Source organism: Phyllostomus discolor, chromosome 6, assembly GCF_004126475.2.
Source record: "Phyllostomus discolor isolate MPI-MPIP mPhyDis1 chromosome 6, mPhyDis1.pri.v3, whole genome shotgun sequence".
Classification (NCBI taxonomy): Eukaryota; Metazoa; Chordata; class Mammalia; order Chiroptera; family Phyllostomidae; genus Phyllostomus; species Phyllostomus discolor.
In genome coordinates this window covers 130,967,589-130,984,031 of record NC_040908.2, presented here as the reverse complement: position 1 = coordinate 130,984,031, position 16,443 = coordinate 130,967,589, and the positions used below count along the sequence as shown (strand labels likewise).

General features: G+C 44.6%; 1 protein-coding gene across 3 annotated transcripts in view; it reads right to left on the bottom strand.

Moving 5' to 3' along the window:
• PARVA (parvin alpha) overlaps window positions 1–16,443 on the bottom strand; it is a 156,282-nt gene that overhangs the window by 53,292 nt on the left and 86,547 nt on the right. For all 3 annotated transcript variants that reach the window (XM_028516060.2, XM_036029054.1, XM_036029053.1), the window contains exons 2-4: window positions 3,410–3,499; window positions 3,258–3,328; window positions 1,619–1,721 (exon numbers count right to left, since the gene is read on the bottom strand). In XM_028516060.2, coding sequence (XP_028371861.1) covers window positions 1,619–1,721; window positions 3,258–3,328; window positions 3,410–3,499 — 264 coding nt within the window. The remainder of the gene's footprint in view (window positions 1–1,618; window positions 1,722–3,257; window positions 3,329–3,409; window positions 3,500–16,443) is intronic.

Sequence of the window (16,443 nt, the reverse complement as noted above, 5' to 3'; positions counted from 1 at the left end):
ATAAGATGGTGATAACTACATATGGTGTCAGGTGGGCACCAGATTTCAAATGGTATGATCACTTCATATACTGGACACCTGAAACTAATAACATTGTATGACAATGGTATTTGGGAAAAAATCACCACTCACTAATATGCTGAGATATGGATTTCTAAATACCATTTCTAAAAAAGGAAAAAGAAAGAAATCAGGGCTCCTTGGAGAAGTGGTTGCTTCCAGGGCTGGAGCAAGTCGAACATGAGCTGAGCCTGGTGTCCCTTATGATGCCAGAAAGCACCACAGTGCTGAGGAGGAAACGAGGCAGCATGTTAAAGGTGCACCAGAGCCAACCTGAAAGAGCTCCCAAGGGTCAAAGCCGGACACGTATCAGCAAAAATGAATAATGACAGTATTGGGTTATAATGTAATGCATAAAAGAGTATCCGTGTGCCCATGCTGATATAAATGAGCAAATGGGGAACAGGAGACAGTGTGTCCTCACAGAATTCCAGCTAACAATGTGGAAGGAAGGAGGACAACGGAAAGTCCCCACCAGACCACCACAGTAATTATTGAGGTAGACCCGCTTCACCAGTTAAAACTAGTGAGAGGTATTTATAGGTCTTAACCTGTCTCCCCCCAAATAAATTAATTGTAACTTTACAGTGAAGAAGTCTGGTGGACACCACTTGAATCAAGAGATTGAGTTGAACATCACCAATAATAAGACGTTAACACTCTGTCCTCCTCGATGTGCTACAATGAGAGGGTCACATCACTTGGGGTGGGGGGTATTCTTCCCCCAATGCACAACTTTAACAATTATTTTCTCTTGTCCACACCCCTAAAGTGGAAGAGAACCCTGTGTGCTGGTGTGTAGTGGGCTGTTACACACCAAAGTCTAGAACTTAGGGAAGAGATTTGGACAAGAGAAAAAAATGGACAGCAGTGAGGGGAAGTACAAATTCATTCAAGTTGAATTTGTCTTTTCAACACTAGGATCACCCCCAAATTCTCCTTTCCCTCCCCCCGGGCCTTACATTTTCACATGAATAACGAACAGACACAGCAATATGCACCTTCACGGAGTTAATGCACACAGAGACCGAACATCACACACTTGCCCCCAAACTAGAAAGGGATCGCAGTGGTGCACATGCACACACACACAGAGGACCCTAGGTCACAGAGGCCCACACGTGTGCTCACACACACACACATTCCCATAAGTGAATGTCACTTATGGGATACCTAATTGTGCTTATGGGATATATAAGCACACCCACCCAGACACAAGTAAATATACCTACAGAGGTCACAAACACACAATTTTCTGGAGAGAAAAGCATGTTTTCCAGTGCAGAGTGAAGTCTTCTCATTTACCCAGCTGATGACCCTTGACTGCGGGGGAGCCAGCAGCCCCAGCGGGTCATTGAGACTCCCTCTGCAGTTCATTCATATCAAACTGATTCTGAGGGGACATGTAAAGGCTCCAGGGGTCTGTTACTCCACACTGTACACACCCATACTCCATTCCAGTGATCCTCTGGGAACTGAGAACAACCCCTTCAAATGAGGAGTGCACAGTCCAGCCCCTGTTATGAAAGACCCCTGCACCAGGCAGCTTTCCCCTTACCAAACAGCTTCTGCAGGACTTGTCCGTCATACAAATCTTCAGCCAGGTCTTTCACAATGATTCTTTCTCCAACCAGCACATCATTAATCCAGTCAATTAATACCTAGGGAGTGAGAGAGAAAATATGAGAAGAGCCATACAGTATTTTCTCATAGGCCAGCTTTTTAATCCTCGACAAATACAATCTAAATGCACTTTAGATTTTGAAAGCAGGAGAGCTATCCACATGACCCAGTTTGTGGACAAGTAGTTACAAGTGTGAGCCCCAGTGGCCCTGTTAATTTCCAGGTGCCAGTTCTTCTTGTGATGGTGACATGAGTGTCCCTGACAATATCTTCTGCATCCCCTACCATTCCTTACCCTAAGGGCAAGCAATGGCCAGTCTTTGGATGGGGCTTTGGGCTGAGCAGAGTATGGGCTTTGGAGTTGAAACCCTGGCTTTACCCACCAACTCTAGGGCCCTCCATGTGTACCTCCTTCCCTCCCCTGCTATTCTGTTTCCTCTCTGCCTCCATTTACCCACCCAGCACTTATTAATACCTCCTGTATGCCACACTGTATTGGATCCTGGGATATGATAAAAAATAAAAATAAAAGAAACAGTCTAACTCAAAGAAACTCAGCATTTAGTGAAGGAGACAGAGAAGTATCAAAAGGTGACTGTGATGACAGAACCAAACAGAGACCAGAGCAGCACACAGAGGGGCTAAGTGGTGGCACTGGGGTTCATAGAAGGCTCCCTGGGGAATGCAACCCCACTTTGACCCTGCTCTGAAGGGTAGGAGGAGAGGCATTTGGTCGCAGGGGACAACATAAGCGAAGGCTTGGCAGTGGGGAGAGCCGGAAGCAAGCACGGTGGGTATGGGGGGCACCACAAGCAGGTCTGGTGTCCCTGTGTTGCCAGGCAGAGGACATCTGAGGTTGAGGAGGCAGCTAGAGCATGGAGACCGCAAATGCCACCCCCAGGGGTGTGGGTGTCAGCGGGGAAACTGCACGCAGGTTTTGAGCAGGAAAATGATATATTCAGATTTGCATTCTGAATGAATCATTCTGGCATCCAGTGCCCATTTGTCCTAAGTGAAGCTTGGAGGAGTTAAAGAAAAAAAAACACAAGATGGGGAGTTAGAAGGGGGATGAAATGAACATTTTTTGAGGGGTGACCACATGCCAATCTCTATGCCAGGTGTATTATGCACAATATTTCATTTAACCCCATTTATGTCTATTTGAATTTCATCACCTCACCCAGCTGTGACCATAAACAAACCACGTGGCTTTTCTGAGACTGTTTCCTCATCTGTAAAATGGGCTGATGCTAATTCCTACTTCGCAGGGAACCTTGGAGGGCCCTTAACAAAAGCAGTGAAAGGAGTGTGTAGACTATAAGATTCTGGCAAATGTGAGCTTATTTGCACTAATTTCTCTGATCCTGATTATCAACATAATTCACTGGGCATTTGTCATGTGCCACTTTTGTTAAATTTTAGATGTCCATTTACTGGACCATGAGCTGCCTCCAGGCAGGGGCTGATGTGACTTTATTCTCTCTGCAGTGGCTCACGTGGTGCCTGCACAGGGTGGGTGGTCTAGAGATATCTTGGAGTCTGGGATGCACCTGAGGCCCCTAATTTCTTCTTACCTTCATTAGTTCTTGAAGTTTGGGGTCACTGCGTGAGTTTGGATCCACCATCGTTCGCACTTCATTCTCCTCTTTAAAAAGAAAAGGAAGTCAGTGGGGGCGGTTGCGCTGGAAGGCATCAGGCTACCCCAGAGAACAAGAGACCCAGTTACCCAGCATCGTGTCCTCGGGATCCAGCTCAAAGGGGATTGGACTGAGGGGCAGGTTGATGGCGTTCATGCCCTCCTCCTGAAGCTCTGACACTGAAAGGAGAAGAAACCTCAGGTCACATCACAGCCCGCAGATGACAGGGGAGTGGATCTCTCACAGATGTGTTTGATGTTGATATTGAGAAACAAGATCCCTAAGGTGCTTATTACAGCTGATGCTCCGCCGGCAATCAATTTCCCACTTAACCTTGTTAAAAAAACTGAACTGTCCCTTTTATGGCACCTCTTCCAACGGTCACCGCATTCCCCTTCCTCGGAGAAATAGGGAGGTCTCTGCCTCCTCTCAGAAACAATCTAGGAATAAATGAAAGTGAAGTGGGCACTGGCATCTGGAGTCTCTGCCTCCTGCCACCCCTCCTTCAAAGGGCTTGCTGTTGGGACCCTGGGCACCTGGGTGAAAGAGGTCACCACATGAAGGACACCCTTATGTGGTGAGCCATCCCCTCCTTGGCTCAACCTCCATGTGACTTCTCTCTTGATTCGGCTTCCCTGAGTATTTTTCTGATTGCCCCACTTCCCTCCTTCACCCCAGGAGAACGCCCCAGTCCAGCCTGGTTCCTGGGCTCTGGTCCTGTCCCTCCAGCTCTAATGGTCGGGCCCCAGGAGCCACCTCTCCAACACACTGACTGAAATCCTCTCACCGCTACTCAATTCCACTTGGATAATTACTTTTTACAACTTAAGCGCGCACACGCGCGCGCACACACACACACACACACACACACAGCATTTTCATTGAAAGAGTTGGTCAGCAAAAGGTTCTTAACTAACATGGCAGCTGCAATCAACCTTCACAGAAGCAATGTCCCATCTTTCCATTTTATTTCACTTTTTATTGACTCTGGCCTCACCGACTGCCAGTGTATACTTGCAAGAACTCTTAAGCACAAGGCAGCCGCTTACAATGCTTACAAAGATTTCTTTCATATGAGCAAACTCACTGATGGCTGCAGTTGGATGGAGAATGCGATTGCCTAACAAAGAGTGAAACAAACTCTACCCCAAAGAGACACAACTTGCATTATAAAGCTGGTATTTAGTCCCCTGGCTGTGGACCCTTGACATTCATATGGGATACCAGCCAGTCAGCATCTTGAATTCCCAAAATCACAGATACTCACTACTCTATATAATTCTCCCCCATAAAACATAACGGAAAACATAAGCAATACCTTCAAGACTTAAATGATTCTGTAGGTAAAGGATCGTATTTGCTTTCTAGAGAAGAACAATTGTTTCCTTAGACTTCTATACTTTCTTCTAATATTCCTCCTAGGACTGGCAGTTTCCTTCTTTTCCAGGCTGTATCTCACAAAGAAGCAAGATTTCCATAACTTAACAAGCACTGCTGTGCAAGTAATGGGCAGAGGAAATAAAGTCACACATAAATGTGGATGAGAGGCTGGGCTTCCTGCACAGGGAAGAAACTAGCTCCTGGCCAGGACCTTCTCTACTTACATTCTGCTCCAGGTCTATGCTGTCCAATATGGTATGAATATTGGGCCACATGTGGCTTTTTCAATATAAATGAGTTAAAAATGTAGTTTCTTAGTTGCACCTATCACATTTCAGGTGTTCAATGGCCCACATGTAGCTAGTGACTACCATAGCTACCATAGCTACATAGCTACATGATGATGGATAGCTACAGATGTAGATGTCCATCATCACAGGGATGGATGGCATTGTCCTAGGTGATCCCATATATCTAAACGCTAAGGTCCTCATTTAAATCTCCAGCCTTGACTTGACCCCAAGCTGCAGGCTCACTTGATGGCTTCTCATATCTATTAGCAGAGGTGTCAGATTTACACACCCACAACAGAACTCTGGTTGTCAACACCCTCTCTCCCACCTCCACAGCGCCAATACGAGACTGCTCTTCCCCTGTTTTTAGACTCCTCAGTGAGTGGCCCCATCATGGACACACTGGTTTAAGCCAAAATCCAAAGAGTCATCTATTACCTTCCTCCCCCTCACCTTTTGCCTCTAATACATTGGCAAGTTTTACAGGCTCCGCCTCCAAACCAGGACCCAATTCCCACAGCTTCTCACCCTCACCACCACCATCATCCTGGTTCAGCCCATTGTTACCTTTCACCTGAACAACCAGAACTACCTTCTAACTGGTCCGCTTTCTGATGCTTATTCTCCACCCCTCATCTACTGCCAACAACAGTCAGAATGATACATGAAGACGTAAATAGGATCATACATTCTCCTGCTCTAAGACTTCCTGTGGCTTCCGGCCACACTCAAAATAAACCCCGACTCCTAAGACCTATGAGACCCTCTAATGAGCCCACTGCCCCCCTCCTGTGCCATTTTCTTCAAGCACTCCTTATGATCCGAAATCACAATTATTCACAGGCCTGTTTTCTACCTCCCCCACCCCCTCACCGGAATGGAAGTTGTGGGAACACTGCATCTTTTCCCCTTTTATTCACTATTAGATCCCCAAGGAGGAGCCAAACTTCCTAGATTCAAATCCAGGATCACTCTCCAGGCTACGTGACCTTGGGCAAGTTCATCAGCCTCTCATACCTCAGTTTGCTTATCTGCAAACTGGAAATGATAATAATATCGTCTAGCTCCTAGGGCTTGTGGAGAAGATTTAAATTAGTTAATTATGTAACACATTTAGATGAGTCCCTGGTACCTGGTAACATGTATGTAAATATACACTATTGTTATTAGTTCAAATAATACCTCATACACAATAAGCATTCAAGAACTACTTGCCAAATAAATGTACAATCGGAGCTGTTATGGGGATACAGGGTAAGGGAAAAAATACAATAAAAAATAAACTACGAAAAAAACTGTTCAGACCACCCTTCAGTTGCATAGGTTATGAGTTGAAGTACAATCTGCCAGAACAGTACAGAGGGTGCACAGAAGGACTCCGGCCTGTCCTCAGGGAAAGGGAAAATCGCCTGTTGGCCTGACCCTTTGTGTGTGTGTGTGTGTGTGTGTGTGCGTGTGCACGTGTGCACGTGTCTGGGGTAGCGTTTCCAGCTCACCCTTTGGTAGCAGAGAAAAGCTGTGTGTGTTTCAAGCCTAGTACAGCCAGAGCCAATTTGTGAATATAGAGATATTTACGCCTCTCAAGTGTGGCTTAGAAAGAGAGTTTTTGCAGCTAGGTCTCCTAAAGGTCGGTCAGAACGGGATCTCTTTGACATGGAGATCATTGTTAAAAATGTTTTCAGATAAAAAAAACCCCAGTCAGAAACACTCCCCTCTGCCCTGCCTCTTTAATTCACTCACAGAGACAAAACAAACCCAAGAAGAAAGGCTGAGATATGTTTGCAATTGAAAATGTTTTTTTCAGGAAATGGTTTGGTACAGGAACATCATTCCCATCCCATTAACTGCTGACTTGGAGCCAACGGTTTGTAAAAGTGAATATGCAAACTGCCCTGTTCGGGCCTGGCCCCCGCCCCATGGGGCCGCATTAGCGGCCACTTTCCCAAAACAGCCCGCCTGCTTGGGAGGTTTCATTTCTATTAAACCAAAGCAAGACCCAGCAGAAGCCCCTCACCAGTCCTGCGCTCTGAAAGAGAAAGGGCTGCAATTGAATTTTCTCGGCATAGAATATGAATGTGATGTTTATCCCCTGAGCCTCCTCTAACAATCTAAAACTAGGTCTGAATGTGCAGCCCTCGGTGTCTCGCAGTGCCATTAGTCATAACTTAATAAACAGATTAAATGCCCAGCTGAAGGTCGGCTTGGGAAAGCAGGGTGATTGCCTCAACTCCTGAAGCGCTCACCATGAGAGAGGGGGCTTTGGCTTTTCTGGGAAATGAAGTTTGACCCTGGGTCCAGCTGCGTGGCAGGAAAAGTACATGGATGGGCTTTGGAGTTTGAAAGAGCTGGATTTGAATCCTTCTTCTATTTTTATCAGCTCTGGGACCTTATGTAAGTGACTGAACCCCCCTGAAGTGCGGTATAAAATAATTCCCTGGGGAAAAGGGAGTAGCTGACACTGCTGATTTCCTCCCCAACATTTGTTTTATTCTTTTTCCCTCCTGAAAAGACCCTCATTTTGTTGTAGCAGAAACTCCTCCCTCCAATGCCTCTAGGTGAGAACCTAATTGGTTTATACTAATCATGACAATCTGATTTCCCTTAGCAGTGACTGTCTCAAGCATTGCCAATGTGATCCAATTCTGGTAAATGAGCTATGAGAGGAAGTTTCTAGAAACTTCTAGAAGTTTTTTTTCCTCCACTTTAAAGAGAAGCCCAAGGAAGAGAAGCTATCTTTCTTCTTCTAACAGCTACGGCACCAGGATGTTATGCCTGGATCTGCTGCAGCCATTTTGTTGCCATGAGGTGAGTCAGCCCAAAGAAAAAACTCTTAGGTTAAAGTTGGCAGAGAAGAACGATAGAAAGGAGTTTTTGTTGACACAGTTACGCCACCATCCCCGAAGCCACCCTAGCTTTATGTCTTGTTATAAGAGATGTATTCAGTAGTAAGTTCCTTTATTGTTTAAGCCGGTTCAGTTGGTGTTTTCTGAGGCTTGGATCCTAAATTCCCTAATCAATAATATGATACACTGGGATTGTAAAGTTGATGGATGAGTACAGTAGGTCTGCAGTGAATGATAACTTTCCTTTCCTTTTTTTCCATGAAAAACAGAATAGGTGTAGGCATCTCTTCCACTCCAGAAATATGTACAGGGACCCAAAGAACACCAGGCAGGAAACAAGTATGGAAAGCAGAACGGACAGAGGTTTCTGAGAGTATGAAAGGGCCCATGTATGCAAGGCCAGTGAGTTCATTCATTCCACCAATTGCCAGCACCCTTCTCTAAAGCAGACCTGTGCCCGCAAGGGGAATATGGTGTGGGGATGTGACCTGGGTCTGCCTTGGTCTGCTCACAGGTGGCAGAGGCGGGCCCATAGACCCAGCACGCAGAATACTGCATTGAGGGGTGAGAGGCATGTAACCAGGGGGCTGTGGGAGCTTGGGCACAATGAGGCTAACTTTAGATGGGAAGGACCAGGCAGGATCTCCAGAAAGGGGGACGTTTGAGTTGAACTTGGAAAAATGTAAATTATCATCTGACACAGGTGCCACACCAATGGCACATCATGTGTAAAAACAGCAAGGTGTGGATAAACAGGGTCAGTGTTAGGGGAGTGGTGATTCTGTCTGAACACTGGGAGCACAGCGGAAGTGGGGAGGGAAGGGACAGAAGGGCATACAAACAGATGAGTACAGAGTGTCGAGGGCTGCGAATTCATCTGTCCCCAGCACTCCTGGGCCATGCCTCCTGTGTCCACAGACAACACAAACAAACAGCGTGCCAAGGGAGAGCAAGAGAATAGCTGGGATGTTCCCTCTCCTTCCGTGAAAGTGGGGCCCAGTGAGATATTTGGTCTGCTCTAGATCCTTATCAGGACTCAGATGATTAACTTCTGGTCTTTTTGGAAGCTACTAAAGCTCGCTTTATTTCTAAATGGCTCAAGGGCCCCCACAGAAGACCTCGGCAGCTAGAGGCAACTACATCGTCTGGTAAGCAGCTCCCAACAATTTCTCTTTATGTGAAAAATCAACCAGAAAGAACACCCACAAAATCACTACAGTTAACATAATAAATGGTGAGAAATGGGATGCTTACCCTCTAAAACTGGAAACAAGGCAAAGATGTCTCCTCTTACCATGCCTATTAAAAGTCATACTAAAAATTCTAGCTATTATAATAATTCGAGAGAAGGAAATAAAATAATATACAGATTGGGAGGGAAGAAATAAAACCATTTTTCTTTGTAGATTAAATGACTGCCTATGTAGAAAATTCCAAAGAATTGACCAAAACAAAACAGAACAACCCTCCTCCCCCACCTGCCACAAACTCCTAGAACTAGTAAACAATTATAGCAAGGTTGCAGGATGCAAGGTTAATATACAAAAGTCAATTGTTTTCCTATATGCCATCAATGATAATTGGAATTAGAAATTAAAAACAATATCATTTATAGTAGCACCAACCAATGCCATACTGAGATGTAAATCTAACAAAATATAAACAGGGATATGCAGAAAATGATAAAATTCCGATGAAAGAAATCAAAGAAGGTCCAGATAAATAGAGAGACAGCCAGTGTTCATTGACTGGAAAGCATACTATTGTTAAGATGTCAGTTCTTCTCAACTTCATCTACAGCTTCAATGCAACCCCAGTCAAAATCACCGCAAGATATTTTGTGAGTAGTGATGAACTGATTCTAAAGTTATCACAAAAAGGTGAGAGACCCAGAGTGGCCAACACAATACTAAGGAAGAATGAAAAAGTGGGAGTGACACGCCAGACTTGAAGACTCACTGCAAAGCCACAGTTATCCAAATGCAGTGTTGGCGAGGAATGGACACACAGATCGATGGGACGGAACAGAGAACCCAGAAACCAACCCAAATATATTCAGCTGATCTTTGACAAAGGAGCAAAGGCAACTCAATGCGAAGAAGAGGGTCTTATCAAAATATGGTGCTGGAACAATTGGGAGTCCATATAAAACATCTAGACAGAGACCACACACTTTTCACACAATTTAATTCAAAATGGTCACAGCCCTAAGTGTAAAACCATTCTATAAAAGTTCTAGAAAATAATAAAAAGAAATCTATGTGATTTAGGGTTTGGCAATGAGTTTTTACATACAATATCAAAAGGACAATTCATGAAAAGAAAATTGATATGCTGGACTTCATTAAAATTCCTACTCTGCAGAGATACTCTTAGGAGAATGAAAAGACTGGTCACAGACTGGGAGAAATATTTACAAAACACATATCTGATAAATGGCTTGTATGCAAAATAGACAAAGAACTCTAAAAACTGAAGAGTAAAGAAACAACTCAACTACAAAACAGGCAAGAGATCTGAACAGACACGTCACCAAAGAAGATGCACAGATGGCAGATAAGCATATAAAAGGATGTTCGACATCAAACCACAATGAGATACCACTGCACACTTCACTGGAATGGCTAACATGCCAAAAGTTACAACACCAAATGCTGGCAAGGATGTGGAGCAACAGGGACTCTCACTCATCACTGGTAGAAATGCAAAATGGTACAGCTTTTTTGGAAGACAGTGTGGTAGTTTCTTACAAAGTTATAGTCTTACCATGTAATCCGGCAGCCACATTCCTACATATTTACCCACTTAATCTGAAAACATATTCACACAAAACCCTGCAGATGAATGTTCATAGTAGCTTTATTTGTAATTGCCCCAAACTAAAAGCAACCAAAACATTCTTCAATAGGTTAATGAATAAAATTGTGGCACATCCATGTAAAGAAATTTTTATTTGGTGATAAAAAGAAATGAGCAATAAAGCCATAAGGAGACATGGAGGAACTTTAAATGTATCATTCCTAAGTCAACAAGGATGGTCTTTAAAAGCTACATAATACATGATTCAATTATTTGACATTTGAGAAAGGTGAAACTACAGACAGTAAAAAGATCAGTGGTCGCCAGGGGTTTAGGGGAAAGGCCGAAGAGGCAAAGCACAGAAAAACTTAAGATGGTGAGAATGTTCTGTATAATACAACACTGGTGGGTCCGTGTCGGGTGCATTTGTCAAACTATAGAACCATATAGTGCAAGGCGTATACCTTAATACACATCAACAAAACAAAACAAAAAAGGAGGCGGGGGATCCAAGGGTGGAATGCAGACGTGACAACAGAACCCAACTGTATCACGATGGAGGAGGCAGCCTCTGTGAAGGGGGTTAGGGGAACAGTACAGAGCTAAGCATCGTTGGAAACAAGTGGCGTCTCTGTGACCAAAGGCCAAGGGGCTGCACATAAGCAGTGAACTCTGGTTAATAAAATTATTTCCCACCTGGGCATGGGTTAACAATTCTGATGCTGCTATGCATGTATACTAGAATTGAACAATGAATTAAATAAATGGTTGGTAGATGGTAGAGCCCAGGGTTCTTACTGCTGGAGTCGGAGGTCACAGAGAGGCAAGGGGAAAAGGCTGGCATGATCCATGTAGTAATGGATTAGATGTGGGGATATCAGTAAGAACTCATGTTTATCCTAATGTAGACACAGATGATTCCACACAGAAATATTTAGAGATGTGTGTATGTACACGGGCCAGTGCACACACACATTGCCTTGCTCATTTAGCTGAGAAGGCCTCAAAGACAGGACACTCCATAGCAATGAGTACACCTGGCACTCAGATCATGATTTCTACTTCCACTTTCCAACAAAAGGAACCAGACAGATCTTGCAAAAATGGCTTATTCTAGTCAAACAGAAAATATACAGGAAATATACAAGGCAAATCTGGAAACAGAAAGTAAAGAAGCTGAAACAATTTGAGTAACCAAACAAAGTACTGAAATATAACCCAAACCACAAAATGAGTCCATACTGATATAAATGATCAAATACAGGAATAAATGGGAGAGAGGGGAAATCTCGTTTGTGGAATTCCAAATAATCTGTGTAGCTCCTGTGCACTGAAAGGAGAACATAACCCCACACTCCTCAAATGCAGGCTCTGTAGTGACTTCCTTCCAGAGAGTACAATATGGAAAGGGGGAACAGGACTCACTTCACAGTGGGGAGACCGGCAAACACCACCTCAGCCAGGCAAGCATGGTCCACATCGCAACTGCAAGTCATAAGATTTGATGTGATGTTGGAAACAGCACTTCTGTGCTCTTCCTTCCCCAAACCCATAACCCTACCCTAGTCATGAGAACAGCATCAGACAAATTCCAGTAAAGGGACATCCTTAGAAATAATTGATTAGTGCCCTCAAAACTTTCAAGGTCATCAAAAACAAGGAAAGGCTGACAAAATGTCACCGCCAAGAGGAGTCTAAGGCAATGTGATACGGGATGCTGGAACACAGAAAGAGCTTTAGGTGAAAACCAAAGAAATCTGAATAAACTGTGGACCGTAGTTACTAAGACGTCAGTACTGGTTCATGAATTGTAACAAATATATCACACTAGTGGGAGATGTTAAGAAGAAGAAAAACTGGGTGTAGGGCATATGACGCTCTACAGTCTTTGCAATTTTCCTGTAAATCTAAAATTATTACAAAAATGGTCTACTTTTTAAAAAAAATCAACCTCAAATTCTCTATTTTTCCAACCAAATACAGTGTTCACTGGGGAGAAATCCATGATTTTATGGGACACACATGTTTCTTCCCACCACTAAAGAAGCGTTTGCAATTTATTCAGCATCAGCTGAGCCCCGCGGACGCATTCGTGGAAGAGGCAAAGCACAGCGACCATTTAAAGGCCCTACCACGCAAGCTGCACTCATTTCCAAGCGAGGGGCCGGGTTTCCAGGAAGAAGTGCAAGTTTTTTACTTGACTCCAGGGCTGAGATGAGAAGACAGAGCTTCATCATAACTTAAGGATGCCTAGCAGGGTCACTTCTGCCTTCCCAGGAAGGGGCTCATCCCACTAGTATAAGAATCGCTGAAGGGACAGAGGTCTCTTGAATGATTTTCTCTGTGACCGCTCTGGAAGCGATGTCTGTTCAGGGTCCCCGGTGGGCCTTTGTGTTAGTTCTCTATTGCTGTAGTAACAAATCACCGCACACTCAGTGGCTTGAAACAACACAGATTTATCATCCTTATGGTTCTATGGGTTAGAAGTCCAACAAGGGTCTCGCTGGGCTAAATCAAGGTGTTGGCAAGGCTGTGTTCCTTTCTGGAAGTACTAGGGGATGATCCATTTCCTTGCCTTTTCCAGCCTCTAGAGGCCACCTGCATTCCCTGGCCATGGCCCCTTCCTCCAGCTTCAAGACGGCAATGGGGAGGGGGAGGGTGTCCAATCCTTCTCCCATTGCTCTACTCTCGCCTGTGCTTCCACTTCTAAGTACCCTGTCAGTACACTGGGCCACCAGGATGACCCCCCATTTTAGAGTTAGCTGATTGATGACAAAAATTTAACCAGCAACCTTACTTTGCCTTTGCCATATAAGGTAACCTATTCATAGGTTCCAGGGGTTGGAACCTGGACATCTTCAGGGAACGGGGCACTATTCTGCCTCTAGCAGCTTTCCTGGTTAAGGAGACAGGTTCTGTTCTCAATACTCACTCTGGCTCGCAACATGTGGGTTCACTTTTCCTCTGGGTACGACTGCCAAAAGAACATGCAAAACCCCAACCCTCTCCACCCCAGCCTTTAAACCAGAGGAGCTTTATTACTTTTAACTAAAAGGAGGCTTGTTTTAGCAGCCGTAATATAAAGCATCAGGTAAACATGGCAGCCAGCTCGTGGTGGCCCCAGCAGACTGTCAGGGTCTCACCATACTCCCCTCTGCTTGACGCGGCTGTTTAGTCACCAGGGTCTGACATCCGGCCCTTGGAGTGCAGCCAAAAAAGGGAACTTAGAGGCTGGTGTTGTGATGGGAGCTGACAGGGGGATCTACAGTCCTGAGTCTTATCGTTTCCATGAGGGTCTTTGTCTTGGTCAGTTTTATAGTCTCTGTACAGCTGGAAGGCTGCCAAGCAAATGGCCCCTAGACATTTATTCATTGTTCCGCAAGCATGTAATTCAGCTGCCCTCCAATGGAAAGTAAGTATGGAGGGAAATGGATGCACCATTGGCTCTTTGGGCAGTCAAAACAGTCTGAATCGAAACACTGGCGGAGGTCTCAAGGAAGCCATGGGAGTTTAATTAAAACACTGCACAGCTCAGAGGGTCCACCACCTAACACATCCCTGTTCTTTCTCTCTTGCCATGCCGTGTCCCATTATCTCTCTTTTTTTAATTTAATTTTTTTGTTGTTTTTAAAATTTTTTATTGTTATCTCTTTAGAGTGAGAACCAGAACTGTTTCCCTGGTTTTAAAGGTCTGCCCCTCCTAAAGCAGAAGGTGATGTGGATGTGGGAGTTTGTAACAGAAAACAGAAGCTGTTGTGCATACGTGTGTATCTGTGTGTGTGCATGCACCCTGAGCACTTGGGCCAGCCTTGGGGAGACCACAGCACTTAATCTGGTAAGCTGGCTAATTCACATGAAGTGTGGGTACAATGGGTGACCTTGGACAGCCAGTGTGGAACCGGCATTACTTCTCTCTTTCACTTGTAAACATGTATGGGCAACTCTGGTGGCAGGGGCTGGGCCAGGAGCAATGATTACAAAGATAAACAAGTACTTTCTTTCTGGGGTCAGTAGGTTCCTGAAGGACAGCTACCTGCCCAGTGGCAGGCACAAGGATGAACATTCTATAAGAGCTCAGAGGATGCTTTAGTTACGGAGGGGAAGGGAAAGACTGGTACACAAACTGCAATGCAATGTGGTAAGGGCCTCCACCTAAGTCCTGAGAGCAGAGCACCCTTTCCGGGTGGAGGGAGCAACAGAGGCACCGTGTGGAGCCTCTGCACCTCACCTGCTTTTATCTTTTGGTATCATCTGAGTCAAGTTTCTTCATTTCATACTCTGTGGTTCTTTGACCTTATTTATTAATCCCGAACAGTCTGTTACTTATTTTTGCAGGGGCCCAGTGCTGCTTACAGTGCCACATCAAGTACTAGTCCATGTGACTTCCCAAGTGGTGGCTTCTGTTGAAACCAGGGCTTGGTGTGGCGGGGGAGTGAATACGGCACTGGTGTGTTTTGTTTGGACCAATTCACTGGTGGGTTAAGCCTGGGTTTGCCTGAAGTTGTCGGGGGTTTACCCTGAAGGAGCACAGTTTCTGGAGACTCCCTTGAATGAAGAAGAGTGATGATGGTAAGAGACCACACACACTCACACTGCACTTCCTTTGTACCAGGCACGTAGATGTGGCACTTTAAAAAAATATATTAACTCATTTAATCTTCACAACAATCTGATTAGTAGGTACTATTATCACCCCCATTTGGCAGATGAGGAAACTGAAGCCCAGAGAGGTTATGTAACCTGACCAAGGCCGCACAGCGAGAAAGCAGAACGCAGATTCGATCCCAGGCCAGCTGGCTGCAGGGTTCACACCCCTAACACTACTCTGTATGTTGTCTCAGTTTTATGTAATGGCGCCTTTTTAAAAATATAACAATATGTACAACCGTCACTACTGCATTCCCATGGAAAGCCAGAAGGTCTCATGGGGAATAATCCTGTGTATGTTAAGCCCTGCAGGTTGACTGGCCACTCTACTGGGAGCTCAGCCTCTGCAAGGACAGATTAAAAAGGAGGTGATATCTGAGCAATATTTGTATTTGCTTTAAATAATAGGTTGATTTATTTCTGGCTAGAAAAGAAAAGCATGTTCATTTAAGAGAACTTTGAAAATATAAAAAACTAAGAGAGAAAATGATTCTACTATTTAGAAATAAAATATTAACATGTTATTATATTTTCTTTTTAAAAAAATTTTAAATTTTTATCCGCACTCAAAGGCATGCTTATTGATTTTTTAGAGAGAAGGGAATGGAGGGGGAGAGAGGGAGAGAAACATCAGTGTGAGAAACATTGATTGGTTGCCTCTCATAAATGCCCTGACCTGGGACTGAACACACAATGTAGGCATGTGCTCTGACCCCGAATCGAACCTGCAGCCTTCCAGTTTACAGGATGATGCTCCAACCGAGCCCCACCAGCCAGGGCAACATGTTATATTTTCTTTCAAGTTTTTTTGTTTTATACACACACATATGCACGGCCACACACACACACTAACATACTGGGTACACGTACAGCCTGCTTTTATAGTAGTACAGAATCTCATTATCTTTCCTTATGTCACCAAAATATCACTTTAAATGGCTTTCTCAATCTTTCTTGAAGGGACACACATATGCTACTTAACGGTTTCATAACTGTGGGACATTTAGGTGGTTTCCAGTCTTGGGGGGAGGCGGCTGCGTCTGGGAGGTTGAGTCATCTGCCAGCTATGCAGGGTGAGTGGGGGCTCAGGCAGCAGGACCAGCAAGTGTAGAGTACGGTGTCTCTGGGGAGCGAGATGCACAGCCCTGTGTGAGAGTCAGG